The sequence below is a fragment of the Siniperca chuatsi genome, linkage group LG6, assembly GCF_020085105.1.
Source record: "Siniperca chuatsi isolate FFG_IHB_CAS linkage group LG6, ASM2008510v1, whole genome shotgun sequence".
NCBI lineage: Eukaryota > Metazoa > Chordata > Actinopteri > Centrarchiformes > Sinipercidae > Siniperca > Siniperca chuatsi.
The window spans coordinates 10,876,208-10,893,090 of NC_058047.1; the positions used below are offsets into that span (position 1 = coordinate 10,876,208).

Below are 16,883 nucleotides of genomic sequence, written 5' to 3' on the forward strand. Positions count from 1 at the left end.
TTAATTTTTCAAAGCACAACTTTATTTCTTACTTTAAAAAAATCCCCATTCACACAGAAGTGTTTCCAAAAAGTTAATACATACATTAAATGCACAAGCCTTTGCAATGGCCCTGCACAACAAAGCACAAGTCAGTGATCTGAAGTCAGTGTTTTAAAAAAGTTCTATTTTCACTTTCCCAATAAATATAGAAAAAATTTTAAGAAAGTTTTCCCTCTCTATGGACATGGCCTCAGCGTTAGTGCCTTGTTATCTCCGAGCCGCAGAGCAAATTCAGTCACTCGTGCCTACAATAAGACTTAACTCATTTTCCTTCATTAGAGAACTACTGCACAACATCCTTCTAAATCTAACTTATTCAACTTTAAGCTCTAAAGTGCATAAAACCAAAAATGTCATGAACATTTACTACAAAATACTATCTAAATTATGATTATACAATTGTACAATTTGGCAGAAATGAAGTTGCGTTACTCTTGATTTCTGACACGTGATCAGTGCAGTAGTGTTACTGTCTTAGACTTATATTTATATTTATTATATTACCACAGACATTTTTAGAAAACAGAGCTGACAAATGTAACCATAAACCCCCACTGCTTTGCCCCTGGCTGCTCTGTAAGTAACTTTTTGAGAGCACTTTGGAAAATCCCAGCTTTCATGAAAACAGTCTGTTTCTGTTTGCCTGCAGAGTTAATCATGGCACACGCACATGCCTACAGAGAGAGGTGGAGGGGGGTTGAGAAGGAGAGGGTTGATTGGAGACTGGCTCTATTTATGGAGCAATGCTAATCGTACTCTTTGCACCCCTGGGTGTCATTATACATACAGGTGAATGTTTTCAGCTGGCAAAACTGGTTGTCTGCTGTGAAACACTCACACATATCACACATCACTCTCACAGTGGGAAGTTTTATCCAGCTCCGCTCCTCTCACCATTATGATGAATTAATATGAATTTTTCCAATTAGGAAAACAGCGGCAGCTTTGATTGCTCTCATGAGTTCATGAAGGATCAACGTGTCCTAATGAAATGCTCGTATGATCTCTGATTACATCATCACGCTGTTGGAGCTTGTCTGTGTGTGTGTGTGTGTCTTTGCATGTGTGTGAAAGGATGTGTGTGTGTGTCTGTGTGTAGTGGAGCAATACTGTAATGTATGTGTGCATTGTCTTTGTGTGTAAGCATATGTATGCCTGTGTTTTGTGCATGAATAGAGTATGTAAATGAGAGCGTACATGCTGTGCAGGGCAGATGGGAGCCCAGTGAATTGTGGGATACCTGTGGCGTTAAACTTTGGATGCATGTTTGACTGTGGTCAGAGCAGCGAGATGTCTGAGCTGCTACTCAACACACACACTAATACACTCTTTCCTCCTCGGGTGGCATAAATCCACCACTGTGATATTAGTCGATATTAGTTTCCTTTTTTATTTTGACCAGGACGTCTGATTCTAGCAGAAAAAATAAGCACTCCGCTCTCCTGATGAGGTGAAACACATTTTGACATCCATCAGGTTGTTTATTCTGGGCACAAAAGGCTGAATTATGAAAGCCATTTTCTGTGTTTATCTGCAAGAAAGTGATGGGGATTGGTGGAAGGTGTCAAGGTCTCTTTATTGTGACACAAGAGCCTTGATTTACTGCAGTTGAGGGAAATTGTCACATTTTACACAAAAATCGACTGATTTAGCAAAAATGAGAGAGAGAGAGAGAGAGAGAGAGAGTATCAGCAGAGAAAAATATTTATCAGATCATAAATCCAAGATGCAAAAAATAACCAAACTGTCATAATGGAAATAAAATAAAGAAGGATACTTGCTGGAGAAGCTGACCTAAAACTATATTGGCTGCAACAGATTGTAGACATTCCGTTGGATTGTTTTGCCAACCGCACAGAGCATAATACTAATAATAATAAAACGCTATAAAGAAAAATCTAACTGTCCCAGCTCAGACAGAAAATGTCACTTAGAGGCTCTTGGTAAACTAGTTTCAAATTTATAAACCGTTGGGATATGTGTGCATTGTGTATCTACACTTTGATGAGCAGTGTGTTTCCACATGATGCTGCAACAATGCAGATGTTTAACTTTAAAAGTTTAACGGTTGCTAAGCGTGGTCACGTGGTCAAGTTGACGCTTCACAGCTGCTTTACAGTAAAATCCTTCCAGTGGTTTGCTGTTTGAAGGTGTGAAGCAGCTGCATAAAATGTTGACAAACAGCAGTTCTTTGTCCCGCTGGTCAAACTTAACTACTTGATGTTACATTCACATTATTCCAGCAGCTACAATATTTGCATTATAAACACAGAAATTCCAGTGCTCAACAGGAATTTCCAGATTGATTTCATTTATTAGTTCAGTTAAATGTTAAGTATGCTAACATGCTGAGGCTTCTTGACCATGTTTGCCATCTTAATTTAGTTTGTTAGCATGCAAACATTTGCTAATTAGCATTAAACACAGTGCTCAGCCGAGGTTGAAAGGAATGCCATTAGTTTTCCCAAGCATCTAGTCATAGTATTGGACAAATTGAAATTCTGACCTGATGATGGTGCTAGAGAAAAAGTCAGGGGATCACCAAAGCCTGTAGGCTGCATCATCTTGGCACCATGTCACAAAATGTACAAAATGTTATGGTAGTCTGTCCAGTAGTTGTTGAGATATTTCAGTCTGGACCAAAGTGGTGGGCCGAACGACTGACAGGCCGGCATTACCATCCATAGAGTCACGCTGCTACCATGGCTAAAAAATTTGGGAGTGAGCAATGTTGTGACCATGTCAGTCTTTTTTTTTTATACGAAGCAAACCTGAGAAAGTTACAATATGAAAAGCATTGGTCACTCACAGATTTGTAAATTATAAACGATTGTACTAATAGATTATATCAATATGGACATTCCTGGTGTGCACTGAGCTCTATGCTAATATTGTTACATTGTGCAGCTCATCACCCTGGAAGATGAATGAACTTTAGGTGCATACAAATTTGTTTCGAGTTTTATAGTAGAAAATGTTTTGGCAAACAAAAAAACAGTGGTAAACTTCAGGTTTTGGTGCCAGTCCTTCAGTATTAAAAAGGAAGGGGCGTATTTATAGGACTGCCATTTTACACCAGAGCTCAATAATCAGTCATAGGAGAGGCACAGAGGATATTTTTACACACCTAGTTGCAGAAAAGCACACAGAAATAGGAGCTGTACTCTTGTACTCTTGGTTAATGGAGAAGCGAAGTGAGGACAAGTCCCGTCAGCTCATTGGTTCTTAGAGGCAGAACATCCGCCGTCCCATCCGATCACACACCAGCCTTACTGCCTCCATCTCATTCTCACTCTCAGTGTGTTGCATGGTAGGGGATCAGCCAGGTGATAACACAGCCTGCTGCTTCCTCTCTGCTGCTGATTAACTGGAAGAAAATGTGTCATTCAGCTAAAAAAAAAACCCAACATGTTGAAGCAAACCAGAAAGGTGCTACTGCAAATGAAGTTATATTAGGCTGTTGTCAGGTTAAAATGTCATACGTGCAAAATGTCAGCTTTGGAGGGAAAATATCAGATCAGTGTGAGTTCTTGAAAAACAGCAGTGTGCGGCGAGTACTAATTTTAATAAGTTAATAAGATAATAAAAACCAAAATAAAAGATCTTTCTGTGCCACAGTAACCAGTTTAGTATGAAAGAGGAAATTAGGTAGATGAAGGAAGAGGTTAAGCACGCTTCAACCGAGTCACAAGGAATGAGGCCTGTCCGGTGCTCTCGGAGTAGGGCAATCTTGCATCAGGAGAGACTTAAGAGATAAGATCCAATGTATACTGGAGCACACAGACTTAAGGCAACAAACTGATGAAGACGCACCTGGCGTCAAAGCGTTAGTCATTTATAAAGGAAATTAGTTATCACATCCAGGTCAGGATGTTTATATGTGTCGACCCAAAACCAGCAGTGACTTTACATGCACCTAAGTAACCGGTTTACAGTCGACCACTCCAGAAAGCTGATTTTTTAAAACATCATGTAAACAAAAAACTTGCTTTCCGTCATCGGGGTAGGCGATTAGAGAAACTTTATTTCCCCAGCTAGATCCCTTCCTCATGTATATTTGTAAACGTGTTTCTAATTGTGATTCACATGCGAACATATAAAAAGCCAAAGACTTTGTCTAGGGAGAATAGTTGTGTTAAAATAATTCCATCTAAAGTCAGACTAAAACTGAAGCTAACACAAAGTAGAAATCTAAATAAGTAAATTTCCACTGCTGAACATTTGACTATTTGTTAAATTCAGCCACATTCTTGTTGTGAGTAAAAACTGTGGGATCTCACTACAGAGTCTGTCCTCTCCGACACACACATACATAAAAAAACAATTAGTGCTTCCAAAATAAGGTCAGGGTAGGAGAGTAATCTGATTACTGAGTGAGTGCATGTATATGCGGGTTTGCCTGACCTGATTTCTCAAAATTTGTACAGTGCATGTGAACGTACTGCAGTGTAGGAAGTGAATTCTCTGTGAGTGTGAGTCTGTACAAAAATGATTCTGTGGACACCAACACTACTCGTCAGAACATTTCACATCCAAATAACTAAGTCGTTACAGCAGCAAAAAGATAGTAAAGGAAGGAACAAACAAAGTAACCTGGTGTTACTGAAAAGGAGCCTCTCTTCAACTTGCTTGATGATGAGCTTGACAGTTCGTTCTTGGCCACAACTCAAGGTCCATTTGTTCTGGAGCTTTTGCCCTCATCACACGGCCTTCATCAGCACATGGATCTGTAGATGTTCAAACTTTCCATTATTCTAAGCACATGTGCGCTTAAAAGATGAGCTTCACTTTTGAAACAGGAGCAAACTCAACTCAAGGTCAACTTACTCGTTTGTTCAACAAGCACAAGTATAAATCCTGCTGAGCTCCAGGAAGCCAGGAACATTTAAGCTGCCAGTATGTTTCATCTGAACTGCTTGTCGGATGATAGAATAGCTTCGGTGTTTTTTAATTTCGAAATCGACAATTCGACATTCACACCCACTTCATGCTGTGATTGGCCAGCTGTGTGGAGGTGAGAAAGTAAGCAGCAGTTGCAGAAAATAATCACTTACAAAATATAAAAACTAACAGATCAAACGTTTAAAAGGCCACTATTGAACAGTATTTAAAGTGTATGAGCTCTCTTATTACATCCTATACACAACTATTTCTGACACTTCATGTAAACAACCGAGTGCAACACCATGAATAGGAGAGATTGTCTGAAAATGTGCGCCGTTATCCCCACATTTAAATGATATCTCGTCTCCCCCCTCTCTGTGACAGCCAGCTTTTCACTCCACCTTTATAAGTGTGACAGTTACGGATCAGGTATAAACACTTTTGATTTCCGCTGAGGTCGGACAACACATCGTATGGACTACTTGTTATAACCCGACCTTCCAAGTCAATAATTCCAAGTTTGTGGAGCTTTATATCCAGTACAAAAATCCTTTGCTTGTATTTACTGGGAGAAAATAACCAAAGGTGAAACAGGCGGAGAAAACAGATCTTTCAAAATCTTTAGATACACAGGGTAGAAATCTGATCAATATCCAATAGCAGACAATACAGAGTATACAATACAAAGACTGTCTGAGATGGCGGGTACCTGTCAATCATGTTTGGTTTTTGATGCTTGACGGCACCAAGCAGGGAAATGAGACTTGCTTTTGCAGCTTCTAGGACGGCAGATCAATATCCATCACCTCTCTCTGAACCTCCAGGTAATGACTCTGCAGACTCTGCTGAAGCACAAATTACATAGAAACAGAGGCTCTGAGCTGCCAGGGCCAAAATGGGTGTTGATCTTATGGTTTATGTGTTGTTATTTTTTTGGCTACCTCGACCTCATTTGACACTTTTTAATGGGGAGAAGTCATATTGGTTATGTACTTTTTTACACAAACACACACACACAAGCAGAATCACACACTGGATTTGCAAAGCTGCTGTCTGACATCTTTCACTGCTGCAATCCATTACAACGGATATTAAATGGATTAGCAGGGAAAAAATGCAAAACAAACCCCAATTTAATGGTCAGGGAAGAAGACAAACAAACTATTTACTTTGTGTCAGATGTGAAAAGTGTTTGTGCTACGCCTGCAAAACCCACAGGGCAGATTGGGCAGATGTCAGATGTCCCTGGAATAATATGTTAATATTAAGTTATTTGTTGAACTTTTTCTAATTGAGACAGGAAAATAATTTCAGCATTTAGTTTGTTATGGCAGGACTCTCATTTGGACTATTAAATTATATATATACATAATATATTCATGTATCAGCAGTGATGTTTTGCAAACATATGGTAATTGTAACTGATTGGATGATATTTCATAATATCTGCGGGACAATAAAGTCCCATCTCTAATGTTTTATTAATGGTGTTTTGAGTCTCTGTGTTATTGTTCACTTAATCGAAATGATAGCGTGCACAACATACATGTACTTGGTGGGTGCATTGCGCATTCATACTGTATGAAACACATCTATAATGATATACAGTATGTTGTAAATTGTACAATTCATATAAATTGTGTAAGATTGGTCAAGTGGTGAAAGAGCATTGGGCAAATTGAAATTTTGAACTGATGAGTAAAAGTCAGTGGATCACCAAAGTCATTAGGATTCATCGTCCGGGAACCATGAATGTCTGTATAAAATAGTGTGCCAATCCACCGACCGACAGACCCGACCTTTCTGCTAGCAGCTGTTTTAGAGAGGTGTTGATTCAACTTAATGGTCATTTTGGAGGCTGCAGTTTGTTTATAGTGCTGTTGAATTGTATTGCATTATACTGAGAGGTGTTTCTAATATTTAGAGTACCGCATTGATATAAATCAGATTGGCAAGGTATTAGAAACACCAATAACAAACTGCAGCCTGCGAAATGGCCATCAAGTTAAATCAGCACCTCTCTAAAACAGTTTCAACAAAAACTGAACATTATAACCTTCATGAAGGGAGGATTTATAGCAGGACTGTTGTATTAGACTGCGTTAGTTATAGTGAGGCGTAGCTAACAGTCAACTGAGCGTACATTCTGTATCAGCTAGTTCCCAGTGGTTCACTGAAGCTGAAGTCATGTCTGTGCTCATAACATTTTAAGGCTATAGCATTTCCCTGAAGACACTGACGTTTTGGACACTCATGTTCTTTCTCCCTCCCTCTCTCTCTCTCTCTCTCTCTCTCTCGGGGTGCAGGGTCGTCGAGAGTCTCTGCCTGTGGTCCACCAGGCGGTGCGGCGGCGTTTCTCCGGGCCGCTGCTGCTGCCTCCTCTGTGGAGGAGACACTCCTGCCAAGAGCACCCATGTGACACCCGGCGGCTGTCTGCAGCACAATGCCTGCCGCTGGACCGACTGGAGGTGCTGTACAGCCGAGCACTGGCCAGTCATGATGAGCACCGGTCAGTGACACACATACACTGTACTTCTTTCTTTCTTTCTTGCATCGCTGTGTTTTATCCATAGTGCAGGTTGGTTTACATACTGTACATATTATGGAGCCTAAGCGCTCTTGCTGTTGGTTCTTATGTTTTTATAATACTGGTGACTGTTGGTGTCACTCCTGTATTATTTGGGAGTGCAACCCATTACAGCAAAGGTCTCTGTTGAAGCTGAAGTTCATCTCTTGAATTTCATGCAGCATATGTTTTTTTTCTGAAAATGATTTGTTGTTCTGGTGTGTTTAGTGTTTTGATTTGGAGCATCCTCATCATCATGCCAGGATATTTTGTTGCTCAATCAGTGTGATGGAAAATAAGCGAAACATTTGGTTGAAAAGCCATGAAAATCCAGTGATTACACTTGTTTCTGACTACAGAAGTTTCTTTCTTTCGCTCTCCCTTCCTCTCTCTAAGGCCAGTGGGCAGAGTTACCTCAGCTCATTAGCTTTGAGTCTCTTTCTTGTATCTCAGGGTTTGGTTCATTCCAGGTGGAGCGAGGAAATGGCAGGGTTTCTGTCTGAACAGCTGAAGCTTTCTGAGTGACAGTGAAGTTAACAGCTCTGTACACACACACACACACACACACACACACACACACACACACACACACAGAAAGAAGGGTGGAATATGTTTTGGGGTCTCAGGTTGATAATGAAAGCCCTCTTCCCTTTAAGAAATGCCTGGTAATTGCAGCAAGAGGAAGAGGCCTGTCAGTGAAAGGTGTGAATAGGTGTGTGTTTGTGTCTTTCCCCATTAATTGTTTGTTTTTCATATATTTACTTTGGACTCCCTGGAAAGTAGTATTGATACTGAGTGGATTATTATTATTATCCTGGTGAAAAAGAGTAAACTGAATTGAATTTCTCCATAACCTTACATTTAAGAAACTAGAACCAGCAAATATATAATATTTTCCCTGATAACTGACCTGAAAGATTAGTATAAAAGTTGTTAGACGGTGTAGTCCCTCATTCGTCCAGGAGTGTCCATCGTAGAAAAGGTTTCAGTCGTAGTCATCTGGACACTGTTTTCAGAATCAAGACGTTTCGGCTCCCGTCCGGGAGTCATTCTCAATTGTGAGTGACTTCTGGATGGGAGCCGAAACGTCTTAATTCTGAAAACAGTGTCCAGATGACTACGACTGAAACCTTTTCTGTGATATAAAAGTTGTTGTTCATTAATTGTACATCAGTTGACAAATTGATTAGATTACATTTGTAGGCTACATTTTTGTTTGTGTTGATTTTTGCTGAATACTGATGATTGGCAGTTAGAGAGAGAAACAGATGGAATAAAAATCACAGTGAAAGGTGAAGGAGAGAGAGAGAGAGAGGGAGAGCTAAATGACCTCTCAAAATTAAAAATACTCCTAGGAGAAGGAGGCAGGGCATATCTTTCTGCCAAATATGTATCAACATGTCACAACCTGAGGGACAGTAAATCACCTGCACACACCCCCACACACACACTTACAAAAAAACATGTTGCAGTGTTTAGTTTTCACTACAAGTCTACAATTTATTATTATCCTGTCTGAATTATCTGTATATATTTTAATATCACAATTCTTCTGTTTATGTTTTTATTTTACACATGCTTTGGCAATGTTAACATCTGTTTCCCATGCCAATAAAGCCCCATTGAATTGAAACTGAAATTAATTGAGAGAGAGAGAGAGAGAGAGAGAGAGAGAGAGAGAGAGAGAGAGAGAGAGAGAGAGATGGTATTAACTGAGAGGCTGAGAGTCGTTTCAGCACTCCGGCTCGTGGACAGCAGCTCACCACCATGCCGCGCGCGCAGCTCTCTGTCAGTTAACGGCTTGAAGCGCGAGGTTTCCTCCTCACACTCACCGACAGCCCGTCCAACACGCTCTGACCGTCTCTTGACCGTTAACATTCAAAACTCCGTTTAAAAAAACAAGAAAACAAGTAAAGTAGAAAATGGAGTGTGCCACGCTGAGCAGAGACGGAGCAGGGCTCGCCAAGCCGCCCAAACACCTGTGGCGACAACCCAGGACTCACATACGGATCAAACAGCGCTTCAACTCGGACACCGAGCGCTACCTGTGCCGCAACCGGACCCTGGAGAAGCTGCGACCCGGGCTGAAAAAACCCCGCATGTCCTGGCCCTCCCCGGTGAAACGGTAACCTCTTTCCCTTCTAAAGTGTCTGAACTCACCACATGTTAAATCGGCTTAATTGTTCACTTAAGCTAAGATTAAGATATCTAACTAAAATAACTGTTATATGGAGAAAAAGTCCCAAACTTCTAATGGACTAACCAACGAAGCAATGATTGATGACTGACAGTTTCTTATTCGGTACAATTTGATAAATTAGCTAGTAGATGTAGCTGAAAGTAACTGCTCCCCATTTATTTTACTATCCTGACATGTTGAGTATGAAGAAAGGTGCATTAATTTGAACCAACGCTATGGCAAACTCTTATAAGACTGACAAGGTAGCTATATTTAATAAGTCTGCTTAAATACAGGAGATAAACCACAGAATCATATTAAACAATATTTTTTATTCATGGCATTGAAAATTATTTGGGATTTGTACTCAATTTGCACCAATCCCTACACATAAAACTATATAAATAACCACCAAACATCTCCAATCTACCTCCATATACCCCTTTAACTTCCAGGAGACAAAGCAGAGCAATAAATAATGTCTGTCAAGCTCAATGTTATTATTTTCATAGTTACAAGATGTAGCCTGGGTCGTCAGTCTCTGCTGGCTGTTGTAATTACATACATAAAGTCTCTGCTTCCTCTGTGTCGCTTGCCACCAAAACCTCCAACCCTGCTGACATCGATGATGAATGTCAGGGGGTTAGTGAAGCACTCTGACTGTTTTAGTTAATTATTAGACAGGCTGTAACAACTGAGTCATACAATCATCAGGGTTCTGAATGTTCCCCTAAATGTCATTAGGTTTAGATACTTTATCACTAAATTGTTATTCGATTTTGTTAAAATCTTATGCCCTTGTTTTTCTCAGTTGGATCTCTGGAAATGCAACAAATTAGACCATAACAGACCTTTTTCTCTATGTGAATGGAACACAATAAGAAAAATAAAAATGATCTCCGATGGTGAGGCATCTGTTTTCTTATGCATACCTTTTTAAAAGGTGTGAACCACTTTTTCACAGTAGAATCCATTTCTCAGCCAGTGTCTTATCATGTCAACCCTCATGTTCCCAATATTCCCCTTAAATGTTGCTTAAAGTAGCTTTCAAGTCAGGGCAAACATGTTGACATTGTCGTCACATTAATATTCTGTATCTGCCTGTGCTACTGCATGTCGCAGTTATGTTGAAAGTCATAATGAAATCAAGGACATCATTTTTTGGGGCCTTATGAGACATTGAAAAGCATTGAAATGGTGGTGGCTGTTGAGGAAAAGTTGCATCAGTTGCACCACTAGATGTGTTTTGTCAACATGGCAGAAGGCATTTTGAGAGATCTGGTTCACATGACCTTTAATTTTGATGCTGTTCCTGACTTGTTACGAAGTTCTGTATAACTCAATGGATCGAGGAAATCACAACACTGCCATTATTTAGGAAATTATGCAATTTCATGCAATTACCTGATATTGCAAGTTCAGAAACATGCAATTACAGAATAATCTGTTCTCTTGATTGTTGAACTTAATCAGATTCCTGACATGTAACAAAAGGCTGTAATTGTAATAATGGTAGTGGCAGGTGTTTTGTATTAAAAGCCCATGAAATATAACACACTGTAATTGAGTTGGTGTCTCCTGTAGAGGCTGCCTGCCTGATCTTCAGGCTGGGCTTTATGTTGAACTCAGTTTACTTTGAGGGATGATGGAAGAGATGTGGGTGATGGTTTAGCTAACAGTAAACTGCTCTTTAAACCTCATCAGTCAGGCTCATGAAGGGCTCTGACTCCCTCTGCTTCAGTGTGTCATTCCTTACTAGTTGGTACCCGAGCACTGCCAGGGAAGAGACGGATGCCTGGTGTTTGCCTGCCTCACCTCTTTTGGTACTATTTTACAAATTTTTTTCTATTGACAAAACAGCCTCGCTTTTGGGATTGATTATTTTGAGAATATGGGAAAGAGAAAGAAATAGAGAAAAGGAGAAAGCCATAAAATTAATATTTTATTACAGTGAAATGAGGATAGATTTTCCGTTTGGCGAGTAAGTCTCACTGTCTGTGTCGGAGTTTGACACACACGCACACTACCATATGTGTAATTACACGAGTCTAAGCAGTGCTGTGAAACTGACCGTCTCGAGTACTCCTAGTTTCGCGGCACTGTTTACTGTACGGGACATCAGATACTCGACCCGCCGGTCATCTGCTGCAACCCGGTATCACGCCAAAGCGTGTAATACACACCCGCCAGTCCACCATGGCAGTGACCCATTACTTTTATGTTTGATCCTTAAGTACATTTAATAGCAAATACTTCAGTAGAATTTCTTGAGTTGCATTCAGGCTTGAATTGATTAACTGTTGATCAATATATTAAAATAATTTTGCTTAAAATTTTCTTCTTTAAATTTATATTCAACATAATACCTTATTATCTCAATTAAATGTACTGAAACAAATGTATATGTGACACAAAAAGGCAATTTATTATTTAGGCCAGTAAAAAATATGCTTGGCCGGTGGATTTTTTCATCTACCAGTCCCTTTGGCCGGTGAGTCAAAAAGTTAATTTTAGACACTGGACATACATTAAGTCCTGGTCAGCATAGGTTTTGTGAAAACTCTTTTTGTGAGACATTATTATCTAGGTTTCTGGGTAGAGATTTATTGCCATGTTAGTTTTAACTCTGATTCAATCTCTTTCTTTCTGAGGAAACACTACCCATCCTCACATTGCATCATCATGTTTACATGTCCTATGTATGTTAACGGCAAACTCAGACCCTCCACATTTGCACAGTGTCTATGTGTTTCCTACAAGAAAGAAAGAGAAAAGCTTGGATATGAAAGACAATAAAACATCTCTGTGATTGGCTGCAGCAGAGTTGAACAGGCATGAAAACCGCTGTCAGTTCAGCTCTGCTCCCCAGACACCGCTTGCTGTCAACAAGCAATGCTGTGGCTCGTCTCTCTGGATTTTCACACACAAGCTGAAGTGCTGCTTTTGTCCCCTGATAGTCCACTGAGAAGATAATCACCAAAAAATAGTTTCAAGTTTTCTTTTATGCTGGAGACTGTAAGGATGCATGGCCTCTGCAATATGGTGCACATTAGTATTAAGACCTTGACATTAACATGTGTCTTGTACAGTATTTGGATTGTGTCTTGAGGTACTTAAGATGGACCTGTATTATGTTTACACCAGACAGTACGTGTCTTTTCTCATTTCTCCTTCACTTCCTCTTGTAATTTACACATGCTTTAAAAACAGACAGTAAACACCTCGTCTGGCTTGTTCCCAATATCCTGACAGTCTATTTTGACATGTTCTGTCAGACTTATCTGAGCATCCTGCTTCGATCTGGAAGTGGAAGTTTATTTCCATTCAGATGGTTTCTACAAGTGGATTTTGTGGTCCAATGTGACGGGTTTGGCAGATCTTCAGTGCATCTTGGTGTGGTTTACACATTTTAGAGAGATTTCTTTTTTTTCGTTGGCATTTCTCCCCTATTTTTTGACAGTTGAAAGTGTAGAGAGGCAGGAAACATGAGGAGGGAGAGAGGGGTTTGACATGAAACAAAGGTCGAATCGAACCTTGGATGTTGCGGTTATGTGCTATGCACCTTAACCATAAGGATACCAGGATGCCCCTTGTTTACACATTGTATGTGGGTTTTTTAAAATCCCAAACTGATTACTATCTGATCATCCAGAATACAGTCTTTTTTGTGTGATATTCTTAGGTTTGGTCATGTCTTTAAGAAGAAAGAATGACTCTAAATATAAACCTGCAACACAGTGTGTCTGTTCTTGGCATTTAACCTTCCATTTCATGCAGTTGCAATGAGAACAGTTAGGATCAGATTAGATAAATGTTTTGTGTTTGTCACACACCATGCTTTTGTCTTTTCTGCACACATATATCTCTGCACTGAAGTGTCAAAATGTGACACTTGTTTTTGCCCCTTTGTCACCTCTCACCCTAAACAGCTTGAACAATTGCACTGCTATTTCATTAATTTCTGTGACTGAATGTGTCCCAATAAATAGTTTAGTTTTCTTTGGTTGCACACAGGTTATGCACGATTTTTTTTTGTGGCTTTAAATGTACGCATGTAGATCGCTTCAGGGCTGAGGTTGTCTCATACTGATGTTAAGTATGTTAAGTTCCTAACATGAATGTAAACAATCGAGATAAAAAGATAAGATCTGAGCAAAACATTTAAATGGAACATTATGGTCTGAAATGTGTGCACAGCCTAGACCCACTTTATTCATCGTGATGAGGTAAAAAATGAGAAGGTAGAGAAGCTTTTGAGTATTTGTTGTTTAGACTGAAATTACAGGGTAAAAATTAATAGATGCAAGCTACATGGGTGAGACGAATATATTCCTTAGGGTCACAGTCTCACCCAGAGGTGAAGTAAAGATCATTAAGATTCAGTAAAAATTCAACATAAAAAAGATTGCAAACTCTACTGACTGCTCTCAATGCAGCCACATCATTTTGATATGTATCAGACCTCAGATTTCATGAATAATATGCATGGAAAATCATAATAAAAGTAGAGAATATACATGCACTGACAGGGAAGATGAGAATCTGGCAGTGAGATGATGCAGCAAGTGTGTGTGGAGAGTGTGGAGTGTGGTCTGAGTTAACTGACATCAGCCTCTGGTAAAATGTTACCTCGGCTGCCCAGTCAAGGCTTTCCCGACAATATCTAGAGTCTTGTCATTGTGATTGCCATATGCGCTGACTGCCCAACACTGAATGATGATGATGATGGAAATGCAAACAGGTTGAGCTGTTGGTAGGAGTAAAAGCGGTGAGTCAGGCAGCTTTATAGCCACCAATGACTACACCACTGGCACTGCTTCTATTTTTCACTGAATACATCTTTCCTTTTTTGTCCCAGAATAACTCTTGATTGTGTATCATTCCAGATGACTCAGATCAGTTTTAAATATAAAACACCCTCAATACAGGTGGGATGAAAATTTATTTTTTGCTTTGTGACAGAGGACATGTTATCCTCTAATGTGGAGAAACCCGTTTTCTTAAGCTGCAAGATATTTTCTTAAAATGGATAGTAATTATTTCCTGAAAATGAGCCAAAATATTTACTTCTAAATGTGAAATGAATCAGTAGACTACAGTACGTTTAATTCCATTTTTATGGAATAGTCCAGATAACATTGTCGCCAAGACAATTAAACTGTAACATTTTTATCTTAAAGCCTAGTTCTTAATTTTCTCATTGCAACTGCTCTACAGTTTCAGCTTCACAATTGTGAGGATTTGCTGCTTTTTTTTATTTTCTGTGATATAAAACTTCTTTGGGTTTTAGACTGTTGGTTGGACAAAACAAATTTTAAATTTTAATTTGAGGCATTTTTCACTAGCTTCTGACATTTTATAGAACAAAGATTAATAGATTAATCAAGAAAACAGTTGTCATATTAATCAATAATGGATCTATAGTCATTAGTTGCAGCATGGTAGGTCCCAGGAGGACAGGAGAGTAATTGTAGTCAGAGAAAATTCAGAGACGTACATGATGAACTCTTCCTCCTTTGTACTCTAGAGTGAAATTAGTGCCCTCATAACTTTCGCTTCCTGTCAATGCCACAATCTCATTGAATGCATGTTGTGGAGATCAATGTATCTGGGGTCAAAGTTCAATTTAGCTGAACTTTGGCTGCAAAATCTGGTGGAAAATCAGGGCAGTGAGCACTGCTGTGGGATGTGCAGCTACCCCAGAGAGAGCAGCCTCTCCCTCCATTAGAAATAATGACATTAGATGAACACTTGCTATGCTCTTAATGCTAATTTCCACTTAACTTTATCTGCATCCATTTCTGCATATTAATATGTGTAACCTGGGACACGCTGTCAGGCTCATAAATGTCACAGAATGCACTGGCAAAGCCAACATGGCACACTAGAAAATACATTGTCTTCCAGGAGTGGGTATACACTGAAGGCTACTCTCCAGAATTATTATAATGAATTATAAAGTACAGATATACTCTCTTGCTCAAGGACACTACAACAACATGTGTTACTGTTGTTGGAGGCATGTCAGCTCCTTAAGGGACTGAACTGGTGGCCTTTCGGCTACAGGATTTTCTCGTGCTGTTAGGTCTGCAGTGTCTTCATGCATTCCAAGTAGCTGTACTCCTCGGCTGCGAGTAGTGAGAAAGGAAACTGTGATCAACCGGGATGGTAAAAAAATTACTCCCGTTGCTATGGAGCCCATCTGTTTTTCAGGGATAATGGCATAAAGGGTTTCCCACTAGGGTATCAGAGGGGGCAAGGGCAGCCATTGAGACAGAAAAACTGAATGTTATCTAACCAATCTCATGTTAACAAAAGACACAAAAGCATGTCCGGATTGTCAGTTCTCTGAGGGAGGATTAGTGAAAGCTAATGCAGTGTTTAATGCATATACCTGCATGAGCTGACCTGCAGATGTCAGTTGTTGTGTGGATGTTCCTTTTATCAAGTTGCATTACTTAATAAAGACAATTTAATGCAATTTCGACCACTGCAGGGGAGATGATTTTCCAGTGAAATTAAAGGCTGCTGATGGATTCTGTCTATTTAGTTCCCATGTGTATAACCCTCAGACAACTACCATTGTGTTGTGTGTAATTTTTCTTGTATCTGTTATGAGGAAGGAGAATGGTTTTATGAAAGGAAACCAAAATATACCATGGGAATATTGTAGTTTATTGAACAATTTTGTAGTCTAGTAGTTTTGATTATGTTTTTTCCATGTGAATCACAATTCAAGTGGTTGATTCACACCTCATAAGAAAAATATTCTAACACAAGCTACCATAGAAAGCTAGTCATTGTAGCTCTTTTTGGCCAAGGATTTTAATTTATTTATGTTTTCATTTATACAGAGCTTCAGGAGATAATTATTATCCTGCTTTTTATGTCTCTAATCAATTCCCTGGTTAAGAAATCAGTACAGTGGGATTTATAGAACTAGAAATATAAAGATTGCATTGGAGTATGCTGCTTTCCCCTCTTTAGTTTCATGTCTACCTTGCTAGATTAGATGTACATTTACCTTTAGTTCCTTAGAAATCAGTACAGCCAGTGTTACTATCACTTTATCCTGCCCTGATGAATGATTTTATAGTCAATAGTGCTTTTGCTGAGAGTCCAAGCAGTCAAGTACTCCCTTTGAGAGGTCTGAAAAAGAGTTATGAGCAAAAAAAGGTGAAGATGAGCATGCAGTGGCCAGGACATTGATTT

At 39.5% G+C, this 16,883-nt stretch overlaps 1 protein-coding gene across 4 annotated transcripts in view; it reads left to right on the forward strand.

The window, feature by feature from the left end:
* The window catches only part of LOC122878125 (cAMP-specific 3',5'-cyclic phosphodiesterase 4D-like), a 105,387-nt gene that overhangs the window by 11,268 nt on the left and 77,236 nt on the right, over positions 1-16,883 (forward strand). For 2 of the 4 annotated variants that reach the window (XM_044200491.1, XM_044200488.1), the window contains exon 3: positions 7,233-7,435. In XM_044200491.1, the coding sequence (XP_044056426.1) occupies positions 7,233-7,435 (203 nt within the window). Of the gene's footprint in view, positions 1-7,232; positions 7,436-9,225; positions 9,618-16,883 lie in introns of those variants that run through there. The other 2 variants (XM_044200490.1, XM_044200493.1) reach the window with 2 other exon arrangements.